Source organism: Haliotis cracherodii, unplaced genomic scaffold (genome assembly GCF_022045235.1).
Source record: "Haliotis cracherodii isolate W230 unplaced genomic scaffold, xgHalCrac1.p SCAF_11, whole genome shotgun sequence".
Lineage (NCBI taxonomy): Eukaryota > Metazoa > Mollusca > Gastropoda > Lepetellida > Haliotidae > Haliotis > Haliotis cracherodii.
In genome coordinates this window covers 27,899,036-27,923,771 of record NW_027266266.1, presented here as the reverse complement: position 1 = coordinate 27,923,771, position 24,736 = coordinate 27,899,036, and the positions used below count along the sequence as shown (strand labels likewise).

The following is a 24,736-nucleotide window of genomic DNA, read 5'->3' as shown; positions in this document are numbered from 1 at the left end:
GCCACTGAGCATGTGAATACCTATGACACAGCCACGTACCCTCTTCTTCCCACCCGTCGGCCCCTTCCACCCTGTCCACTTACTTTAGGGGTCCTCCTGGTCGTCTCCACCACACCTACTTTAGCACTTCTCCTGGCAGACATGATGGAAGAATGACCAGCCCCAGAACAATCCTATAACATTCTTGTCACAAGCTGGGAATTGATGCCACTAAAGTACGACCCACTTTCCTGCAGGCAAATCCAGCCACTGCTTCCTTCTCAAGCAGCCACTGTAGCTGCTACTGCCTAGCAGGACCAACCCAGGCCTGCACACTTGGGTGGAACCAACATGACTAGGAACAGAGGGAAGGATGTATGGAAGTAATCACTGTCTCACATCACAGCTACATAGAATCATAACAAATTTACTCTCCTGACAGTAATAAGATTACAGAATGGATTTCCGTCTCTGTATAATAATATATATTGACATTAATGTCAGTTGACGTCAGTTATTAAATCCATATACAACTGATATAAGCTACACTCTAGTACTGGTATATGGCAATGCATGTAGCCATAAGAATGTTTATATGTACAGGCAAGACGAGGTACAGGTAATCGCCGTGAGAAGTGTGAGAATTTTCAAGAAAAACAAAACATAAACCCCTGTTCATAAAATGGGCTTGTCCGACATTGCCGCCCTTGGATTGTATTCAGGGAGTCTTCATTATATGAATATGGGTAAATAGTTTCAAAGCTAATGTAAATTTTACTAACATCCTTAGGGATGTTGTAACTTAAAAAATGTTGCTATCTCATATAAGAAATAAACGACTCAAGGTCGTTGTTTATGTGTAGGATAAAGCAAGTCCGAGGGTTTTTAAGATATTAAAATCCCGCATCCCTGGAATAAAACCAAGGGGTGTCTGCCCCAAGGTCTTAGCCCAAGGAAAAGAGTTTTAGATATAATAAAACCACGAGAGGAAGTGTTTCATCTTACTTATAAACTGAAAAAAGAAACTTAAAACAACATTTATCAACATACTTATGTTTCAAACATACTTTCCATGAACCTTAGGAAACGGGTGTAAGACATTCTTAAAAGCATTGTGATTTATCAGCGCCCCTGTAGCCTAGTGGTACACTCATTGGGCTACAAAAACGAAGGTTGCGTGTTCGATCCTCGGGAATATAAAGAAAACATTTGACATTTGATTTTACATTTCATCACATTGTGTTCAAATGCAAAACAAATTTCTAGCGAGAAACATTCATACTTTACAATCTAAACGGAAGTTGTGTTAATAAAGTCCCTGGCATGTTATATGAAATACGGGGATTAGACATAATCCTGGGAATATTATAACATCCCTGTTTATGAGATTTAACCCAACTGGAGAACAAAAGGATAACGACACTGGAGGTTTATTATGGTTCATGGTTGATTCTCCCTGCAGTGTTTATTTAAGAATTGACTTTCACATTGTGTGAGTTCATTGGAGTATGATGAATCTTCATAGAGTGAGGGACAAACGAGTTGATACTACAATAGATCGGATGCGCTTTTTTGTATACTAAAACGCTGAGTTCAAGATTAAAGGGTCGAAATGATCAGAAAGAATACTTCTGTATGTATACGAGGTGGGGAATTCCCAGGGTTTTCCCCAGGAATGTGGAAGTAGTCCGTCAGTGTTCTTGTCATTTCAAGAACACAGGCTCGTGAAAAAAGTATGAACGTCAAATTGTGTCGTTCATACACTTATCAACGTCATGTGACTGACCTCTCGTCCAGGGAAAAGCCCTATATCATGTAAAGTTCAAATTAAAAAATTATTGTACGATAAACAACACCCACACATTATTTATTTCTTTAAAAAGTTACAGTTAAGTTTTAAATGACATGTTCAATAGGTACAACATACCTATTCTGATAATAAAACATTACGTAAGTTGGTCCGAACTCCTCGCAATTCATGTCATATACCAAGCACTTACCTACACATTTGGATTCGGATTTGGAAAGTTTAGTGTAAAGCTGAGGAACTGTTGGATACAGGTGTAATGACATATACAAGAGGAATATGCTGATCCAGCAAAAGATAGAACAATGCAGTTAATCAACTATACTGCGAGTGAGATACCCTTACCTATGTGGGACACACACGCATAAATCATCCATAAGAAACACAGTCAGCATGCAGCAGCCTTACACCCACGATGAATCAATTGCTTATGCTATGTTACACAGCCAATAGACTGCAGGTACATGCAGATTACCTGGTAACATGCAACATGGTGATAGATCTGACAGATCGCACACACCCACCCGCCTACTGAGGGCCACATTACAGCCCACAGTGAACATCCATGTGTGACAGCCGATGACAAGTTCACATGTGTTTTGTGAATAATACCTTCTTTGATGTCCCATGATGTAATTTCTTTTGAATTCCTAGTTTGTCTTTGAAAACTGCTAATTGACTATTAACATAATTACATTCTTATTGAAATAGAAGAACAAATGGGGAAAATATATTTTAGAATGCCTCATTCTATTCACAATATCAATATCATTTGAAAGTCATCTAAACCTACCATACCTGTCATGTTCTTTAACAGGAACATACCACACAGAACATGCAGAAGGAAACTTTCAAATATATCTCTTACATCTAATTCAGAATCCAGAATATGTCTGTTCAAGGATTCTATCTTTTTATTATATTTTCATAATTATTACCATGATGATATGTTTGGCAAATATTGTGAGTACATGCTTATTGTGCTTATACCAGAAATAACAAGGTGGCACAAGCTGCTACTGTGTGCTCCTGACACTTACCCCAGCTAGTGCAGCCATCACCACCAGGTCCAGCAGGTACAAACAGAGGTGCTCCATGTCTGTCACAGTCACACACTTAGCTACAGGGAATACCACAGGTGTACACCAGGACAGATGATCACTAACACAGACACATGGAAACTTGAAATCCAGTATACTGCGAATCTTACAGCAAAAATATATCTGTACTTGAGCAAACAGGTTGATTAAGTGTGATCATCGTGACGACAATTCTGGTCATTTTTTCCTCCTTCTCATAGCCTGTTGCCATCCTCAAGAAGATATATAGTTTTTACTCAGAAAAAAGAAATTGAAATTGCAAAAGATGACTGTCCAGCACGGACTGTTGCCATCCTCTGCTAATTATAAGGTCCACTGTTATATTTTCCCTTGAGCAGCACATAATCTTCCCCAAAATCTCAGCCTGTAAGAGTTACAAGGGCTTCAGATATTATCAGCAATCCTAATTGTACACCAAGTCACATGCATCCTGACTGGAGCAAGCCATAGCAAAAAGTGACAAAACTAGCACACTTAAGTAAACAGCATGTGAACAGTCATATGAGGCAGCTAAATTTCTGGCCATAACTTCACAGCTGGGACTTCATATGTACATGACAGTGTGCAAATCCTGGAGAATCTACTGCTGGTATACACAGAGACAGCACATCATAGAGATTACCCTCAATCTTTGTACATGTGCAGCAACACTGGCCAAATCAAACAGTAAAATATAGGTGAAGTCTATGTTAAATAGCAACTTCAACACAAACCAATTCAACGTGTGTTTGACATGTCAGTCTTGAAGAGGCCGCAGTCCCAACAGAGATTACGTAAATTCCATCCATAAATTAATATCACCACACACCTATCAACCAGCAATAAGTTACTCCAAAGTGCCCCATTTCATGAAATAAGCAGCACATGATCAAGAAGTGGCTACACCCAACATGTCTCAACTACACACAGTAATCCCTGGCTGAGATCCACTGTAAAGTTAGTGTAGTCTCTTATCAGAAATTCCTGGTCACAGAGGGGTCAAGAATCTGCAAACACAAGTCATTTACGTCCCGTCTTTCATTGCCTTTGTACACAAAGGCTTGGCCAGTTTATCCCAAGTTTTTTTTCTCTCTCTCCTTTTCTTTCCTGGCTAGTACACATTGTCCCAGCAAACACCTGAGCAACACTTGCTATCAAGCAGCCCTTTCCTTGAAGTGAACGCTAATCCGGTTTATCATAAACAGCTTATCACAGCAGTCTTAATGCAACAGAAACCAGCTGCTTAGAATGAATGAACATCTATGAAGCTCTGCTGTATATATCTATTTCAGGCCAACACATAACAAGTGCTTGTCTATTTCAAACTCTCTAACAGGAACACTGGCCTAACGGATCTCTTGTTAGGAATGCATACACCTATCCTAGTAATGTACTTGGCTTGTCATTATAAAGTACTTGGACACCTCTGTGAAAATGAAATTGGACATACATCGACTGGTATATTGCATGAGATAAGCTATGTGTGTACTGCTGACTTAATCCAATGGGAGGCCCACAGTGAGTGAGTTGGGTTTAACGCCGCTTTTAACTGAGGCCCACAGTAACAGCGGCACTAGGAAAACCCAGACACTCATGTGTTTTTATAATGAGCCAGGTGAAGTAAGAACTCGTGTCCATTTCAACCATGATGCAGTCAGCTAATGCAACAGTAGGATATTGCATCACATTCCGGAATTTCTAGCCAGCAAAAATGTAACAATTACAAAACGTATTGTTGAGTTAGAGATTTCATACATGTTCAAATTGACTATGGGTTTACGATCAGCCTCAACAACCTGTTGAAGGTCTTTAATAAATTTGAACATAAATCTCGTGAAAACAACTTTGAACATGTTGACATTTCACAAACGGGACATAGAGCTATTTGAGAGGCTACAACAGATTGAAGTGACAGTGCAACTGATGATTTTAAAAATGTAAGTCAAACAGATTAAGTCAACCCTGTGTAGTGTAGAGACGGACAAAGTGTAGGTATGATCGGCAAAGAGAGTGTTTGCTTCGGGTCATAGAAATACATGAATGATGCTTCAGGCTTGATTAACCCATGTTATTCGCTACACATCACACTTCAATATGGCATAGAGGCAGGTGATTGTCACGGTATGTATGTCACTTGGAGGCAACCACATACCTCCGATGGACTTGGCACTTTAATGACAGAAATATACATAAACTCTGTCAAAAGTGGCTAACTATTCTCTTAACTATTTCTTTAACTAAATATTTCAGTATAAAAAATTCCAGAAAAAATATTCATTGCTCATTTAGTCTAACAGGATGTCTGTGGATATTTTCATCATACCAAATGACTCACATACATTTATGTTGTGCAAAAAGTGTGTCTGATATATAGATCTGGTGATTTACAACAAGCTGTGACAGCTATAGGTTGTAATGGGAAGCCCTATACCCACTACTGCCAGTTATCAAGGCTGTTTAGACAGCTGCTGCTATATGACCAGTGGTGGTATCTAAGGCTGTAATATACATGACAAGTACCCTACGCCCGATATGAACATGAAATATCTTCTACACCGGATATTGGACACAGGCATCCCAGTTCTCATAAACAGATCTAATTCAGTATCTATGCACAGTGTAAATGTACCGTTCATAAGTTATCTGTGTACAAAGATTACCAAGAAACTTTGTCATATATCAGAAAATAGACTTACGCTTAGTCTCTGAAAACATATAATTCTGAAAGAAACTAATAACTCCATTTAATTGAAAAGGATCCCCCAAAAGATGGAAGATTTTATAATTACTGAAAGGGCTGGGCGGAAGGGAAAATAATGTGGTTCAGGGACTGTGAGAGTGACTAATCAGAAAGCAACATGTAACTTTTGGCTAAATTGCATATCTAAAACAGAGAGTGAGTGAGTGAGTTGGGTTTAACACCACTTTTAAGAGTATTCTCGTTATATCACAGCGTGTCAGCTTAATGTGGGAGGAAGCCCAAAGTGATGCAGGTCTCAGACGTTTACCACTTCGGTGAAACCCACAAGCATGGGTATGGTGCTGACAAACCTAGAAACATAATCGGGGCGAACCAGGATTCGAACTCACATTCATAGGTTTCTGGCGTGCCCAAGGGACGCAACTTTGCACAGGGAATCACAGTGTCTTAAACGACTGGGCCACCCATGCCCCCTTATTTAAAACAAAATGTGACTCAACATGTTTGTGTATTTCCTCCCTGTTAGTGGCTGTAATTGCACAGAAAATGCTACACCATCTGTTATCACTGGTCATCAGCCTCCCAATCTGAAGTTTGGCTAGTTCTATCCCAATTGCAGGGCATTGTTTGCTATAAATACCCAATCTCATGACTGACGATTTCAAATCCACTCTCAGTTAGTACTTTAGTCCTGTCAGTACTGACAGGTTAAGTACATTCCAGCTTTCAAATTGACACTACATGTATTTGCATAAAAGTCAAATTAACTGGTCAGTGACATTTAGACTCTTACAACAACATAAAGAAGACATTAATTTGAAGTCATTTCAATATCTTTCAAAGGTCAAAGGACAAAAGATAACATGATCGCATATTTGAGGGGTACAACCGACTCCCTGCATGAGTCAATATGTCATCAATTGCAGGAGAAGTACACAGAGATGAGGTTGTCTCTACAGATTGTCCACACTAGCATCTCAACTTAAGGACACATTCCCCTTCCGTGGAAACACTTGCAACTTAATCACATCTAATTTCATGTAATATATATCAGTATGAGAGGACAGTCTCTGTCTCTACCCAACATCTGATGATATTGTAAAGGCAAGAGGTTCATGTTTGACCAGTGTTTGCAATAAGCGCCTGCCCATAGGCCCGTGGCAAGTCGATCTTGTGTGAGGACATAGTTTCAAATTTGTATGGGTCCTTATGGACTGCTGTAAATTTAGATGTTGAATTTATTTGTCACAATAAGCTGCACTTTTTTGTTTAAATGAGGGCCGGAAGAGTTTAGTCAGGGCCTGCAGCTTCTGAAGTTTGTGGGTCTAACCCTTAGTTTTATCAACTTACAAATCATCATCTGGTTAGCAATGGTAATTTTTTTCTAATAATTGCCCGACAAAAAGGATGTATGCTGACCAGTAATAACTTTTTCTAAGCCATTGGTTAAAAAATCCTTAGTTTAATGTTAATGATGGAATAAAAACGTATATGTACTTTGGACTCGTTCACCATAACAGCGTTGAATCAGATAAGAAATATGCAGTGCTAAGAACAGCCACCCAATCAAATTACACTCATCACTGTCCATAAGTGAAAACATTGTGAGAAGTTGCTGATCGGAGAGATGGAGTCATCATTTCATAAGTGAAGTTATGGAACCAAGTGAGTCCAGGGCATGTATAATTATATAGAATGGAGATATAATACAGTTGATCATGGAGGACAGGGTGGGTCACTTTGTTTATTGTTTCACAATATTCCAGCTACATCAAGGATTTCTATAAATCAAGTCTTGGCCAGGCAAACCAGTCACTGATATGAGCAACATTCTGCTCCGTTGGGGTACGAGGACATGAAATCAACTAGATCTCTGAGTATGACCACCCAATACAATTTGGTCATCTTTCATCACCAGCAATATATACTGCTGGTGATCTATTCCAAACACAGTGACTCCACAGAGCATGTGACTTTTACAAAGAAGCATATAGAGAGACTATATTTCTTCACAAAATTATGATTAACAGTATTCCACTTTCTACAAAATGTCATGATCACTGATGATGTGAGTGTATAATTTGTTAGCAAATGAATAAAAACATCATCCCTTAAAAACGTCTGTTATCTCCTTCCAACATGCAGCAATGTTGTCACACAACTCAAATTCATTATTGACAAGCTAAAGAAAACCTGACAGAACTGCTTTGCTTGTTGGATATGAACCACTGTACCTTAGCCTATTTTACCATAAATGTTGATAAACTCTTATCTATATCTTCAACCAAAATATTACCTACAGACACAGACAGGACTGGTGGAGTTGCACAGTCAACATGAAGAACACACCGGCAAACCAGCTGACACTGTTACTTCAAACAACAACAAACACACTAACAAATCCTTCATTTACATGTTTCGCTATTTTAAGTGGTTGTTTGTATCAAATCAAGTTTTTAATACTAAAGCTTGATCAATTCCACACACCTCTGTGAAATGTTCCCTTCTTGTGAGAGTCAACATTTCAACACCTTCTTGTATAAATACTTCATGGCAAAGAGTAACATGGCTAACATTCAACACTGATTTACTCACCATAGACAGAGTCACAAATTACATCCATCCTTATGTCCCTGTCAACCTGTCTCATGATGACTGTTGAATCTTGGCTGATTTGATTAAACCAAATGTTGTGTGGAAGAATTTGGCTTGAGTCTCCTTGCTAATCACACAGAAGCACTTTGCCAAGGGAAGATCCTGTCAAGGGGTGGCTTCCTTTAACACAGCGTTGTCCTAGCTTTGGGAGGGGAAATATCATCTGTGCATTCCTCAAGCCCGGGATAGAATGGCTGCACTGCCATAACACCTATCATTTGCCCACACCAGGATAGACTACATGACATATCATTGTCAACACGTGAAATACTGACAAGCATTGTTGTAAGTAGGTAATGACAATTTTCTAAACAATGTTGCATGGTCATAGATGAGTCATGGTCGCACGATACTATCACACAATCTCCATCACTCTCAAATAACAGGCTGATAATCACAATAATTCAACATATCCATCCTGAAAATATTGTTTACAAATCACACCAACCACATTTCCTTTCACAAACTGTGTCATATGCATAAACCTGTATCCCAGATGCAACACTACTCCTATTACGGTTGAGTTTGTCTTGCCTTGAAAAACATATTTCTGTGACACAAAGTGAGTCAGACAATTTGTGACTGGGCTGCCATAGACAAGGCTCAGTTACAACCGAGATTACTTTTCCAGTTCAACCTTCATATCCTTGAAATCGGGTTCATATTGCATGAAACAGACTGCAAATCAGCTTGGTTCATTTCCCTCAGGCACAAGGTTAACAAGGTGAATTCAATATTTTAAAGCCATCAATCTTGGTTACATGGGCAAGGTGTTACCAGGAAACAGGAGCAAGTAGTGGCAGAGGGTCTCAGCTTTATGTTCTGTCTCCCACTATATCATTCCCCGACAGATAGACACCTGGTAGGCAGGTAGGACGCTGGTGACCAAGGCTTGCTGATAACAGTGCACATGATGTCATTCAGCAATGGTTCAAGTGCCAATGTACTCAACGCTCCAGTCATACACAATGTCTGTGCTTGCAATAAGGCAAATGAGGAGGATGTCACCTTGCATATCAGTTTCCATTCATTCAAATGGATTAAAATTCTACCGTAAAACAAGACTGTAGCATGCTGAGTCACAGTTTCTAATTTAGGAACAGACACATTAATTAAAATGACAAGAGCCCACAAATCTTCTTTCCCATCATTTCGCAACTAGAAAACATGGTTACATCCTTCCAGTATTTTACCTCCTTTCAATTTGAATGTCAGGCTGACGTACGAGATGCAGTCAGTCAACATAAAATGAGCAACATCCTCATGTACATTTCCAGGTGTGGACAGAAAGCCTGTAAATCTAGGCATCCTCCTCTTGGCCTGAGGAGCAAACAGTACATCTGAGATGCAGTAACAACATGAGGTGATAAGACAAGTTTGCTTGCACAACGTACTCAGTGGGTAGAAACATCACAACACCAAGTTGGCACAAGTGTTTAAAAAGCCTGCTACACCCATCAGACAGCAGGAGCGAGGTCCTGGATTCCAAATACGGGCAAATACATGACAAATTCTCCTCGTTCTGAGTCAATAGAACAAATATCACTAGCTACATGTTAGAAGGTCATTGTCCCAACATTACAGACACTAGTCGACAATTCAACAGCCTAAACTCCCATAATTGCTTCATCTAAAATTTGTGGAAATAGGCAGGGGTCATTGAAAGATATGGGCTTCATCAAAAGATTAAGGTGGGTGATTAAGCATGCAGCAGAACTCTCCCAGTCCATGGGTGACTTTCCTGCACTATGTTGTTGACAGAACAGAATCATTTAAAAGAATCCTCACATTCATTTTGTTCCATAAAACAGTTCTGATTTCCCACATGGCTACTATATTTGGTGCTCAACAATTTCACTTGTTATATGTTGGCTGTTTTACTTTTATTATATCTTTGTTTGATTGATTTTTGGAGAAACCGAGGTATGCCTGTCACAAGCATGGCTTATTGGCATAATCAGTATTTTTAGAACACTGATATATAATAATCCTGAAATTATACAAAAATAATACCATTCTACCATCTTTTGCCAGAAAACAGATTTTTATCATAACAGAAGTTCAACACTCTAAATCAACTGTATATCCTCCAGTAAATTTTGAAACTGTTTCTTTGTAACAGGTATTCAGTTATTCTTTAAGCACAAACATCACTTTGCATTAACACATTCAAACCATAGAGTTGAAATATAAATGTACAATTTATTTTGAGACTGTAGGCATGGTAGGAAATGTCATTTTTAACTGTCAATCATAACTAAATGTCCCCAATCTACTACTTCCTACAGAAACAACTGTTTTCCACTGTCCTCAAACATCATGGTAATGAAATATTAGTCAGCAAAGGCTCCAACTACACAACTGAGTCAATCCCTGCCTGTCTCTAGACTTGAATACGGTATGAAGCTGCCATAATCATTATCCCATGTACAGAATTGGTGTACATTTCACCATGTACAATGTCACATCAACTATATTTTCTGTACTATATTATCACAGCAGCATATAGCTGATTAATAGAAATACACATTTCATAATTAAGCATACCCATGTTGAGTTCAAACTTGTTAGCAAATTGATGAGGAATGTGTCCTTTGCGAAAGTAATACAACAGCCATTGCACGTCAAAGTTGTTCAGCATTGATCCCGGGGAGTGCAAAGCCCAGATGTCAGACACTGATAGGACCACCGCTACAGCAGTAGACAGCCTTCACGGATACATGCGGGTAGGAAATTCCTATTTCGTTATACGTTATTGGCTCTTTTTATTTGCCATGATTCGATATTTCACATTCAGAATTAGCTGGTGATACTTTTATTCTTAACAGTCCCGTTATTGTGAATTTGCCAAGAAATAAAAACGTTTCTGTGAACTGTTTATTTTTCTTGTGAATTGTTATTATTTGTTATCATTTATATATCGAAACTGGGAATACTATGTAGTAAATTTGGGGAACAGCCTAAAACTATCAAGATGTGCCCAAGACGGTCTGTCTGACGAGTTGTTACCAAGTTTACATGTTACAATAACAAGAGGTCCAGTCCTACTTTACACATGCAACAACATAAAATGGACAATGATATGGTGTAAGTCACTATCAGATTGAAAGGTAAGAATGGATCATTTCTTATCTGTATGAACATGATGAGATATGAACTAATTTACACAATAATTATCTGTGACTGTGAAACGGGTAGAAAAATTACCAGTGATCTGTGAAAAGGTGGTCTGATTTAACTGTGAACAGTTATTTGGCATAGGCATTCCCTACTCTCATATATACACACGGTGTAGATAGGTACCTGCTCCAACACACTGAAATGACCTCATAGAGAATGCTGATCCATGGTAATCACAAGTTTAATCATGCTTCAGGGGTTGAAAATGTATGAAAAATGATACTTGACCAAGGACAAGTATGACCAACATTCTTACTTGTCCTATTTTAAAATGTACTTGCCCAAAATCAAACTAATAAATTCAGTAAAATGTTAGTGTACATCTGATGTATTGTGACTTTTCAATATTCAATTCTGAAATTTGAACATCCAACAATGAAAGTTTCATTGCAAGCTTGTATGCTTGGGGACTTGGAACAGGTGGTGCAGTTCATGACTTTGGCCATGTCTTTCCACTCAGCGATGAATGTTTGTTTTCGTTAACATTCGTCATACTTCTTATTCTTGGCCGAAATAGATTCATTTGAATTTTCAGAATTCCCCTCCGCCTTCCTTTTAAGTTTGTCCCCATTGCCGAAAAGAAACTTATATAGACCGCTAGCTGTGACATGATCTGACATGTGCGGTACTGGCAATGCTGTTGCGCTCTTCAATATCGCCCTAACTCACATATTGCCAGCTTTAACACATGGCTCCCAAAATTTATATACACGTTTAGTAAACTTAGGTCACTGACACGATGTCTTTTCCCCATCGCAAAAAAATATTACCAACTGATCACTGCGAGCACGCAACACCGGAAATACCAATCACAAATCCGCAATGAAGTCCTCAATATAATCCTATTATTACACTATCTGGTTATAAAAACATGTTCGTTGTACACTTATGTTCGTGGCATATTTTCATCATTTTATTCAAAATTTCGTTCAATATAGTTTATATTAATTTTGGCGAAATCGTGCGTAAAAGGATCGGTAGATTGCACAAGTCGTCGTTATTTACAGCAACCACTGTCAGGTTATCGCTATTGACACCTTAAAACGAACTTTAGTTGACGGGGAATAGATATATAGATCTATATTATAAATACCATGCTTCGACTCGTTAAAAGTCAGATTTATTGTAGTTCGACTGTTTTGTGTCAACAAAGTTTTCGAGACCCAGAACGTGTGAGCCTCGACGGTGATTGGTGTGTCAAAAAAATAAATCTCATCAAAGCTAGGCCTAACAAAGCTTCTTTTGTCGGAAATTGTTTCTACCTCGCATTACAAAATCAAAATAAAGTAGTCAACTGTCTGTCATTCCATTTTCCAAGAAGCATGTGCCATATATGGAAGTGTTACTACAATTTAACAATAAAACAAGCCTGGTTCTCGTTGTTGACCTGCCTGACATCGAAGTGTATGAATCCCATTGGTTGACTGGTGTAGCTGTATGCAAATTAGACTGCCAGTCTGGGATACTCGCAAAATATCAAACAGTCAAATATCGTAACATGATCACATGATTACATTCACGTGAAACTTGACCCAGTTCATTTTGTGTGCATGCTCTTCTTGTCCACGGGCATACTAGAAAACGTATATTACACGCCCGATATCTAAACCTTACTTGGCACGGGCGTCGGGCAATGGTATTTTTCAACCCCTGTGCTTATAACAGTTTCAAATGACATCCACACTGACATTATTATCAAGAACAAGTTAGATGGCAGTGATCCCTCAAGGCATTTCTCCTGCTTAACATTTTAAGGTCAACTAACATATTTTTCGCCTGCGCTTATTGATATTTCAGAACATTTGCCATCTGTATAATCCCAGACATTCCAGAAATTTAAAACAGGTATTTTCTCAAGTACGTATCTGATGACATTTGTTGCTCTGTAGCTGGATTCTATCACAAGATAGATATAATTCTTTAAGCCCAAACATCTCTCTGGACTAACACACATAACCAATACAGAGTTGAAGCATAAATGTACAAACTATATTGGGACTGTAGGAAATGTCATATGTAACTTTCAATCAAAAAAACCCTACAGGAACAACTGTTTTTCACTATCCTCAAACTTCTTGGTAATGACATATTAGTCATCAAAGGTTCAACCTACACAAGTGAGTCAATCCCTGCCTGTCTCTAGACTTGAATACAGTATGAAGCTGCCATATCAGCATGAAGTGGCCAACGTGCCTATCACCAGCTGATCTAATCTCATGTTATCAACAGTGAAAGTCTTCGAACTGATAAAGTAGTATGAATCTATGTAACATAATATATTAAATGAACATACTCAGAGGCACAATGTTAGATATTAACAAAAAGTAACATTTATCATTTCAAAAGTTACTACTACATCAGGACATGAAGTAAGCCTTACAGGCTGTAGTACAGCTGTGTCTAACAGTACTCTGTGCTATGCTGTAGTCCCCGATGCTCAAGCTGTTTGGATGAACATAGATCTATATGGGTACTAATAGTTCCACCAAGCAGACAATGAATTAGTTTAGTTATTGCTAACAACATTTCCTTCTTTATACATGTCATACAGCATTATGCAAAGAAAAGATACTCTAACTTTTGAATACTGAATCAGAATTTCTACATGGTAATTATCTTCCATTTACTTGTTCAGGTCGTCACTTTATATTGAACCCTTATGACCATGATGACTGACAAGCTACTTATCATGAACATCACTGAGTTTTCACAATTATACTTTTTTCACTTTTCATAGAAATCTGCATCAACTGAAACCCTGCTGGGTTGGGTAGAGCACAGAGTGTTGCACAAGGAGTTGTGTACAACTGTGCTCACATGACATGCTTGGTTGAATGTCACATGCACTTTAAAGTAGCGATTGTGTATACCTGTTGCAAACACATCAACATACATAAAATGCCACTAACATCTACAATATAAACAACATTCAACATGATCCTGCCAGCTTGACGGCTGCCCTTGGAGTTTACCAAAGTCAAAGGGAAGCAACTCTATGTACATGTTTCGACACATTAGAAATGCCCACTGGCTTGAGAAAGGTTAATTTGTCAAAGATATCATTAGGGAAAATATAAATTGACAGTTATAGGTTAAAACTATCTGTGCTTGTTTATTATCCTGAATCAATATTATCCCTGATATTGATATGCAGGGAAATAATGTCATTCCCTCTGTGAGGCTTCTTTGAGGAGGTACTATATATATTCATGATAATTGATATTAAGTGCAATGATTGTCATGATTATTATTACTATCAGATTATTATTTACATACCTCGTCTATAAAGCGAATCGGAATGAAGCACATCACCAGCACATACACAATCCCTACATTTGCAATAAAAACGTGTTTGTCTTCCGCTAAAAACAATTACATCATATACCTTCAGCGAATTCAGGGAAACAAACAGATGATAACAATTAAACTTGGTCAATACAAATTTGAAATTTGAGATAAAACATTGTTTTATATGCAGAGATTAAGATTACCATGTGTATTGTCTCATAAACCAGAAGCAACAATCGGCAGTGCACACATTTCTCGGAATCTACCAGGGATTCGGTTACAAATTACCCAATAACTTAAATGAATTTTGATACAGCGATCATATAAATTGTATCAGAAACTATTATTTTATCAGCAATAATTTATTCCAATATCATTTTAGTTGCAGCTACACTATATACATTTGAAATAAATTAATAACCATAAGCATAGCACTCTGGTACAGCTGATCACTATTGCCGAATATATTTTCATAAGGAACAATTTGATCAGTCACCATCGCTGCTCCCGTGCTCCAAAAACTTTATGTTGACATATACTAGTCATACTACAACACTATGACTTTGAGCGAGTCAATGTATGGCATTTATGATATATATATACATCCATTCTCTATCCACTAAAGTTTGTTTCAAGGCATCAATAGCGATAATCTGACCGTGGTTGCTGTAAATAACAGTGAATTGTGCGATCTTCCAATCACTTCACATACGATTTCGCCGAAATTAATCAAACAATTTTGAATGAAATTTTGAATAAAATTAATAAAATAGATAACAAACGCAAGTCCAGATATAAAATGAACACTTTTTATAACCATACAGTGTAATTACGTGATTAGTTTGCCGACTTTGCCGTGTTTCTGGTGTTACATGCTCACGGTAATGTCTTTTTGTTGGGGGGGAAAACATCAAAACTCTTTAACCCTGTGTATAAGATGATCCCCCTTGAAAGCCCTCTAATTCTAGGTATGAAAAACTTGCCTTATACACAGCGATATACGGTAATAGATTTCGAGTTATTTTGCAATTCATCATCCTCGTTTGGAACAAAGCAGACTGTAGAAACGTATATGATACAATAGTGCCATATCGATAGGAATATAGAGTGAGTGAGTGAGTGAGTGAGTGAGTGAGAGAGAGACTATGGTTTTGAGAGCTGACAATTCAAAATATATCTGCACCACCACAGTTCAGACTTGGGTACTTCAATTCAGTAACCATCGTAACAGAACACAGATATGTAAAAACTAGCGCTAAATACGCATGTAATTACTGGAGTTAAATTAGATTGAAGGAACCTCATCTGCAGTGACCATACTACTTGGACATTCTGCTGACAGGTTCTCCTGATGAGCTGTGACTTGGTGGTGGAGGTGGCAATGTACTTACAACTATCAGCAGAGTGTCTCAGCCAGAGCGGCCAGCGATGTAGTCTGGTCTTCACACCATTCCCTTCTTGTAATGAGTCTGCTCATCTTTCAAGGATGTACAACTAATGGAAGGAGGTTTCTGAAACACATGCAAGAAGATTTGAAGGTAAAGTATGAAGGTACAAGGTATTGATGGTAATGATTCTGCAACATATGCAATGCTTGTAATCTCTAAGACACTGTAAAGGGCTCAAAGATTACCTGAGAGACAGATAGCCAGCAGCTCTAAACAAGCTGAATACAGGTTCACAATATAACAACAAGATCCCACCTTTGTTTCATTAGTTGTATTACAGTGGTGTTGTGAAGGCTAGTCCTCTCCAGCATAGTTTGACATCAATCAGTAGCCTGTCATGAACCTAATCCATCATGATCTTGTCAGTTGGGATGTTTTTCTACTTGTGCAAGCAAACCTTATAACTGTGGTCTGAACATTTGGTATTCGGAGAGTGGCATGTTGTCACTTTCACAAGTAACCAGGCAACTAGTCAAGTGGACTACTCCTTCAGAGAGAGGGACAGAAGCAACTGAAACACTGACAGCAAAAACAGGTAAAAGTGGAATACACTTCCAAGGACAAACACAACTGGTGGGACTGATGGGACAAGGTGAAGCCTACAACCTTGATATGAAGCGATCGATCACCAACAAATATACAATGCACATTGAAGGATACAGATTGGCTGCAGAAAGAACATATCAAATAAATCAACAAGCCAAATTATTTAGAGACCATGACAGCTTGTAAAAGAGCCTGAAAGAAAGGCAAGCTCAGTGTGGCTGAAGGGGTCGTTGTCATGGAAAGAACTCATCCTAGGATACCTTTCTGTATTCTGATCTTGGCTAGGGTACATTTCTCTATACAAAAACCTACTGGGGTATATGTAGTTCATGTGCTGACAACGACCCCTTCAGCCTCAGTATGCATGGTATGTAGAACAATTACTATTGATCATGTTGATTAGGCTGATTCATACACTCAATGTTACTGTCATGGACATTAGTCTTATGATTCCTACATTGTTGATATATCATAAGCGCCACCACAGGATCTACAATCATGACAATATGGAACAATACTTGAGGCAGGCTATGACATGTGCAATAGGAGAGAAATATGCAGTTCTTACCAGTACCAGCATGTTGCTAATCAGTAGCCTGTCCTGTCACACACACTGTCCAGCATCCATAGGCAATGAGGTCTACTTCACTCAACTAATGAATATTTAACATCAACCATGTCAACACAGTCTTCAGTAGGAACATACCGGTACATGGCCTAATGAATATGCAAAGACGTTTATTAGGCACTGCTATCTAAACATACCTTTGGCTGGACATGACAAACCCATTACATGCAATCCAAACAGATCAATCAAGATTGCGTCATTACACAATGACATGAAATCAATTCTTGAGTATTAGTGTGCAGACTAACAACACAGAGTTAATATTGCATGGTACAATATGGTGTACCCTGCTTCACAGCTCCCCTCAACTCAGACACATAGTGCATGAACAGCATAGAAAGAAAGTAATTCACAACATGAAAGGTACACAGCTATACATATGCAAAGTAAGAAAACAGAAATGAACACCTGTGACATGGACGCCTTTTTTATACATTTACCTACCAGATATATCCAAGTCCTTCTAACCACACAACCACAGTGATGTGAAATCCACACTGCACCAACAGCTGGTCCAGTTACTTATTCTACATAGACATTTATCACTGAATGAAATAGGCCTGATACAGCCATTGATAGCCTGGCCTGTGGCTGCATATGTTAAACCAAGCTAACAGCTGTGTTGGGTGGTGGTCACTCAAGCATTGCAGATACAGGCAACATCTCGGGGTACACTGTCCAGGTAAACTGGTCACTGGGCAGGTTGGACTGACCTTGTGCCAACATCATCATCATAGAACATCATATGGTGTGTCTGTAATACACTGAAACTGACACTTGCTTATATCAAGGAAGACGGGTGAAGCAAAACTATCCACATATCCACACTGACATGCTCAGGTGACCAGGAATTGATAATGGTTATGTGGCTACCTACACTAATTTACTGTTTCCTTACAGTAAAGATCAACCAATTATTTCAGGATAAATAGAGAAGAAGTAGAGTAGAGTAGAAAGAAAATACCTAGCATCTGTTATTAGTCCAAGTATACAAAAAACAACCACGCCCTTACCCTTTTAACTGTACACTGTGAACACAATGAAGTATCTACCTAACATGTTAACCCCTTTAAAGTTAAGATATCCAAGACTGAGTTGGTAAGTAAAACAAACAGCATCCTGTATATGAGTTATTTAAGACATAAATGACTTGTGGTTGTTGTTTATCATAAAATAAAACACTGCTGGGAGAATAAAGGAGAATAAGAAGCGCAGTCCCAAGTGGTTTATTCTCCCTGCAGTGTTTTATTGTACAATAAAGAATGATCATGAGTTGGTTATTTCTTATACGAGATATCAAAACTATGTACAGCCTCTTTAAGGAGGTGAATGAAATGTACAAGATTTTAAAATATTTAACCGTATTTAAATAATGATGACTCCCTGAATAGAGTCCGACGTCAGCAATGTCGGACAAGTCCTCTTTGTGATCAGGGGGGGTAAGTTTGGTATTATCTGTATATTCTCGCAATTTTCATGCCAATTAACTGTACCTTTACTCCCATGTTCGAATCTACAGACATCGTAGAACAATGTTTTTTATCATGAAATAAACCATGCTTCGTTCTTCATTATTCTTTGTGATTTATTGCGGAGCTATCTTATATAAAGCAATAAAACAGTGTCCTGATTCTGTTATGCTTCATAAAACCCAAAACAAATGGACATGATGGAACAGATTTATTCACACTTCAAGGATGTATGGTGGGATTGTCCTTTTGTTGGATAATAAATCCTGTCCAATCTATCAGTCAGGAGAAAACCCTAGACCTCTCCTCCTAGGAAAAGTTAGAATAGTCGCAATGAACACTGATGAATGTGAGATACGACTGTCAACTCTTAATCATATTCATCTGGAACAAATTTCACCTATCCTAAGCTTGACTAATGCATTTTCGTATGAACGATTATTGTTTTCAAGTTCCTTGCAAAACAGTCAGACTAACAAACTGTTTGGGAGATATATGTTTTTAAAGTGCGAAAATATTGTTTCCAGGGTGCTGTTGTACAAAGCGATCTTAACGCTAAGGTGATCATAACTCCATACCTTAACATAGACTAAAACAGTCGTAGCGCTAAGGTTGTTTTGTAGAATGACACCCCAGACTACAAACATTGTTTCCCTCACAATGTATTACAAATCACTAACTATCCCACTAGGTGACATAGTCTCCCTCCTACTTCATGTAGCATGACTAGCCAAAACTTCTCCTATTTGGGGGGGATTTCAATATACATAATTGAAACATGTTGCCGACTGCACGATTACACAACACTTCTGTACCATGTGACCTAACTAATCTATTACAAATCACTAACTATCCCACTAGGTGACATAGTCTCCCTCCTACTTCATGTAGCATGACTAGCCAAAACTTCTCCTATTTGGGGGGGATTTCAATATACATAATTGAAACATATGGGTGTATGAGCAAACAAAACAGTTTACCAGCATCAGAGTTCAGACCAGTTAACATGTTAACGGTGAAAAGGTACACCCATAACTAAACATTTGAGACTCACAGTCCGAATTTCTCAGTGCACATCATTTTCATTTTCAAGTAGATTTAGGGTCAACATATGGTCATACAATAGTTGTAGTGATAAGATCTGTTTGTGCACGTGGGCCCTGGTGCTATCTATGCCTTACACAACTAGAATGTCATGAAACTGGTCTTACAATGTCAATGTCAGAGTTACAGACACTATAATTTCCGAGCCTGCTAGCACCCAGAGGTTAAACTATAGCCCACAATGTGGCACTTCCCTCTATCCTCAGCTTTCTATAGTACAATTTGATACTAGTTCACTGCCTATCACATCATTATACTTCAATGCATTGACAGTAGTTACACTACATTACACATCACTTAGCTCAGCAATTACCATGCCTCAATACACATCACTATAACTGTTAATGGATCATTGAGTACAGATCACTGAATATGCCTCAACTGAACATACCAACCCTTCTTACCATGTTGCCGACTGCACGATTACACAACACTTCTGTACCATGTGACCTAACTAATCTATTGATTGACAGATTGTATTTTTAGGTAATTGACCTGATAAAATGACATTTAGGGGAGTGTGTAGCTAATCACCTGATATTTGCGTAATAAATCAATCACTAGGTGTAATGTAAGTCCTGTCAGGGCTGGCCCTCTAAACGTCTGGGCCCAGGACATGTAAGGTGAAACTAGCATGTCATGAACACTGTAATGCATAATAAGCATGTACCGTATTCGACGTAATAAGCGCCCCGCTCTAATAAGCGCCCATGGCGATATTTTCTATTATTTTGGCTAGTGAACAATCCAAATTAGCACCCCTTCCAATTGACAAATGTACACAAGACTTATTTATTCATGTATAATACATGTGTTATATGCATCCTTATTTATGTGAAATTAAATTCTGGAAAAATATATCTGTCGTATATAAACATTTCAGGCTGTCGGCATAACCGCGAAATTTACGATCATTCAACTCTGTTGTTTTTCATCAAAATAATATTCTAATAAGAGCCCCCTATATCTAAGTTTGAGAGCGTCCTGGGCGCGTATTATGTTGAATATGGTATTAATATTTTGCTGAAAGCTGCACTTATTCTTATGCCAACCATTAATGTCTAACTCAACCATGATAGCATCATATCTCTAGCAAGTATAGTATGTGCTTTTGATAACCCCAAACCAGATAACAGAACAGACTGGCAATTATGTGGAACAGCCTGTCAGTTACCTCTGTTTGAGGATTTTCAACTTATGGACCCCACTTTTTACATATTTGATTTTAAACCCATAACCAATAAAACATTTAAGAATTGACCTTCACTTTGTGTGAGTTCATTGGAGTATGAACCTGCACAGAGTGAGGGCCAAACTGTATGAACGTCGGAGCTTGCGACGAAGTTCATACAATGTTTGGCCCTCACTCTATGCAGGTTCATACTCCAATGAACTCACACAAAGTGAAAGTCAATTCTTATAATTTTTTATCACAATTTCTTTCCTCAAAGGACATAGGCCAAGATCTAAACACAATTTTATTTAGTATGTGTGACCTCATGTTTACACTGACAGCCAAACAACAACCAGCTATATCGCGGAATAAAATAGATCCCCCAAAAGAGAGGTGACATGAGCGTATGGATGCAGAACTTGCTCTTCAGAAACATCTTACGCAACACATGTCTTCATATAATATCCCCATTAGATGAGAAAGGTCTGTAATGAACTACCTCAGTAAGTCAGTCACAATGACAGCGCGTCGTAATACATAAATTATATCAAGTACAAGACGTCAAAATGGCCGACACGATAAACGTAACGGGAGGATTTCCGAAGTTGTTAATGAACCTGTGGCGGTTACATGTGTTAGTCATAATTGATCAACTGACCGATTATTGAAAGGTGATTAAAGATGCGTCAAACAGACACCAAGGTAAATTCATAGATTGCTGGAGGCGGTCACTGTCAGCCAAGACACAGATCCAGTCGATACTGACGATAGTTTGGATGTGCATTTTTCCGTTTGTTCATTAGGATGGGCCGTAGCGAAGAAATTCGTGAACAATCATGCAGTCAAGCTCTCTTACGTTTCTCAATGTATACTGAAATGCTGTGACCAAGATAAAAGGTTCTAAATGATCGGAAATAATGCTAATGTATGTTTTCGTGGTAGGGAATTCCCAGGGGTTTCCCCAGGAATGTGGAAGTAGTCCGTCAGTGTTTACGTCATTTCAAGAACACGGTCTCGTGAAAAACGTATGAACGTCAAATTGTGTCGTTCATACACTTATGAACGTCAATTTCGCGGTCATGTGACCGACCTCTCGTCCAATGGAAAAGTCGCATATCGTGTAAACATCAAATTAAAAAATTATAACAATATAAGGTTAGTCCAAAGTTTGGCATCATACAACATCATAATTATAATAGTTTAAGGAAAAAGTATACCTTATTACTCAAAGTCAGTCATATCGTAAAACATGTTTAAATTAACTTGTGCTTGTCAACTGTCATCTGTACTTTTTGATTCCAACCTCTAAGCATGTTCATCATGTAAATTCTGTTTGAACAAGGAGAAACTATTATTAATAAGCACCCAAAATTGCCTCATCATTTTAACATGGTTGACATGCTTTAAAATATCCTACATGTAAACAAAAAACTCATAATTTGGATAATCAATCAATTCTTTGTTCCAATGCTTAGAGACCTTGGGTAACGGGAACAGAAATATTGATGTATAGAAAATGTTACGTTGGTTAATAACAACATTCCTGTAAAGTTTGTTCTTTAAGGCTGCACTCAGCAATATTCCAGCTATAAGACGATGGTCTGTAAATAATCGAGTCTGGACCAGACACTCTAGTGATTGACATCATGAGCATCGATTCATGCAACTAGGATACGATGACATGCATCATTTAAGTCAGCGAGCCTGACCACCAAATCCAGTTACACGCCTCTTACAAGGAGCTTAGACGCTTCTTATGACAAGGATGGGTTGCTGAAGACCTTGTCCAACCCGGGTCTTCTAGAGTACTGTGAAGTAGATTAGGGCCCCATTCCACAAAGTGATTTTAGTGCTATGGTGATCGTAACTCCCATACTATAACATAAGCTAACGATAGTCGTAGCACTATGATCGCTTTGTGGAACGAGGGCCTGGTCATATGTTCTTAACAGCAATACCAAGTAAATCTTGCAGCAATCTAAACATTTGTGAGCCTTGTACTCTCATTTTCACATTAGAGAACCAATCTGCATCGTCTAGAGCCCATTTGAAGTCTTGGTCCAGTGAGAATAATCTTGATTCCAAGCACTAAGAATGACTATCACAAGTGACAACATATGTCAAACTTTACTTCATGTGTGGAAAAAGGACAAAAGACACTTCTTAGCATCCTAGAGTAAAGCGCATACAAAAACTAACCCTAACATACTTAACAGATGTTACTGAAGAGGCTAATGTAGTCATTCACTTGAGGCAGAGGTTTTTATTTGAGTGTCAATGAATCAAATACCAAATTCCAGCATCATGGGTAAAGTACATGTATATGGCTTTTGTCTTTTGTAATCAATAGAGCTGATATGATACTCAAAGTCCTACTATCATACATATCGTAATAGTGGGCATTAGGGACATCACGCTTAGAAAATTCTTGAACTGGTTACTCGTCTTGTTGAAAGCACATTGTACCTGATTGGCTGTTTTCATGATATTGTAACTAATATGATATATACATTATTCAATGAATGAATCCATGAATTAGTTCCTTTGTAGTCTTTCATAGCGCATCTCCAATCTCAGGTCTCAAGACGATTACAACTTTGGTGAAACCTATGAGTATGGGTATGGTGCTGAAAAACCTAGAAACATGACCTGGGAAAACTTGGACTCAAACCAACAATCATAGGTTGCTGATGTGCCCAAGGGATGCAACCCATCACCATGTTCACAGTGGATTGTGGCGCCTAAGACGACTTGGTCACCGCTGATTTTACTAAGAACTAACACAATACACATGTAGATGCATGTGGATTTATAGAGTATTAAGTTGGTTAATATTTCTTTTGTTTTGCTTAGTATTTGATTTTTATGACCCAGACAGTCAATGAGGACATGAATTTGGTGTAAATAATTGTTTTGTATTCAATACTGGGCATGTTTGACAGCTACAAGATTGTGGGTGATACAGCACCAGCAGATTACCAGGGATTTTACTGGAGACAAATGGCATTAGGACATTTTTATGATTGCATCAACTTTTGATTGAAAAAGATCTATTGGACATATTGGATGACAATAAGTTAATGTCCTAGAAAATGAACCACTCTGAAACCCTGGATAATATGTTTAATGCTTTGAAAGACTGTCACAAGCGGTGTCTTTTTATAATTATTACAGTGAATAAAGACTGTGACAATGCTGTTAATGCGCAGTAGTTTCACAATAACCATAATTGCAATTGATTAATAATAATATTAAATGGGGATACGAAATACCAGGTTTGCACATTCCAATCAAATCATACTGGATTATCCGAGTAATTGGTGATGTCATGAGACAATACACATGAATAGAAAGAATGACACAAGCTGGTGACGCTGGCCATATGAATAAGGTACCTTGTGTGTCCAGAACAAAAACAGGGTTGACTTTGCAGACAGTGCACTAAGTGTTGTTCATGTTGTTTGCTCGACCTTATTTTTACTGTTAATTGGTCCAAGTTGTGACCCTCTTTAGAGCACATCAGAAACTGACAGAGCAAAACAGATTATTTTCCTGATGACATAATCGTGTTGTATGGATGAACTTGAATAGTTCTCAAATGTCATTAAGTACACTGACAATGCTGGTAATCTGGCTGATATATAATTAGAAAACCAACAACAGCTATATGCATATGTC

General features: G+C 38.2%; 1 protein-coding gene across 9 annotated transcripts in view; it reads right to left on the bottom strand.

Annotated features, from left to right (window-relative positions):
• Nucleotides 1–24,736, bottom strand: part of LOC139456389 (cytospin-A-like) — a 47,794-nt gene that overhangs the window by 13,484 nt on the left and 9,574 nt on the right. For 4 of the 9 annotated variants that reach the window (XM_071238074.1, XM_071238075.1, XM_071238073.1 and 1 more), the window contains one exon: nucleotides 16,081–16,200. Coding sequence is in view for 2 of the 9 variants with exons in the window: in XM_071238070.1 (XP_071094171.1) it covers nucleotides 84–143 (60 nt within the window). In the remaining 7 variants the exon portion in view is untranslated. Of the gene's footprint in view, nucleotides 1–83; nucleotides 308–2,826; nucleotides 3,342–8,161; nucleotides 8,761–16,080; nucleotides 16,201–17,448; nucleotides 17,501–24,736 lie in introns of those variants that run through there. The other 5 variants (XM_071238077.1, XM_071238072.1, XM_071238079.1 and 2 more) reach the window with 5 other exon arrangements.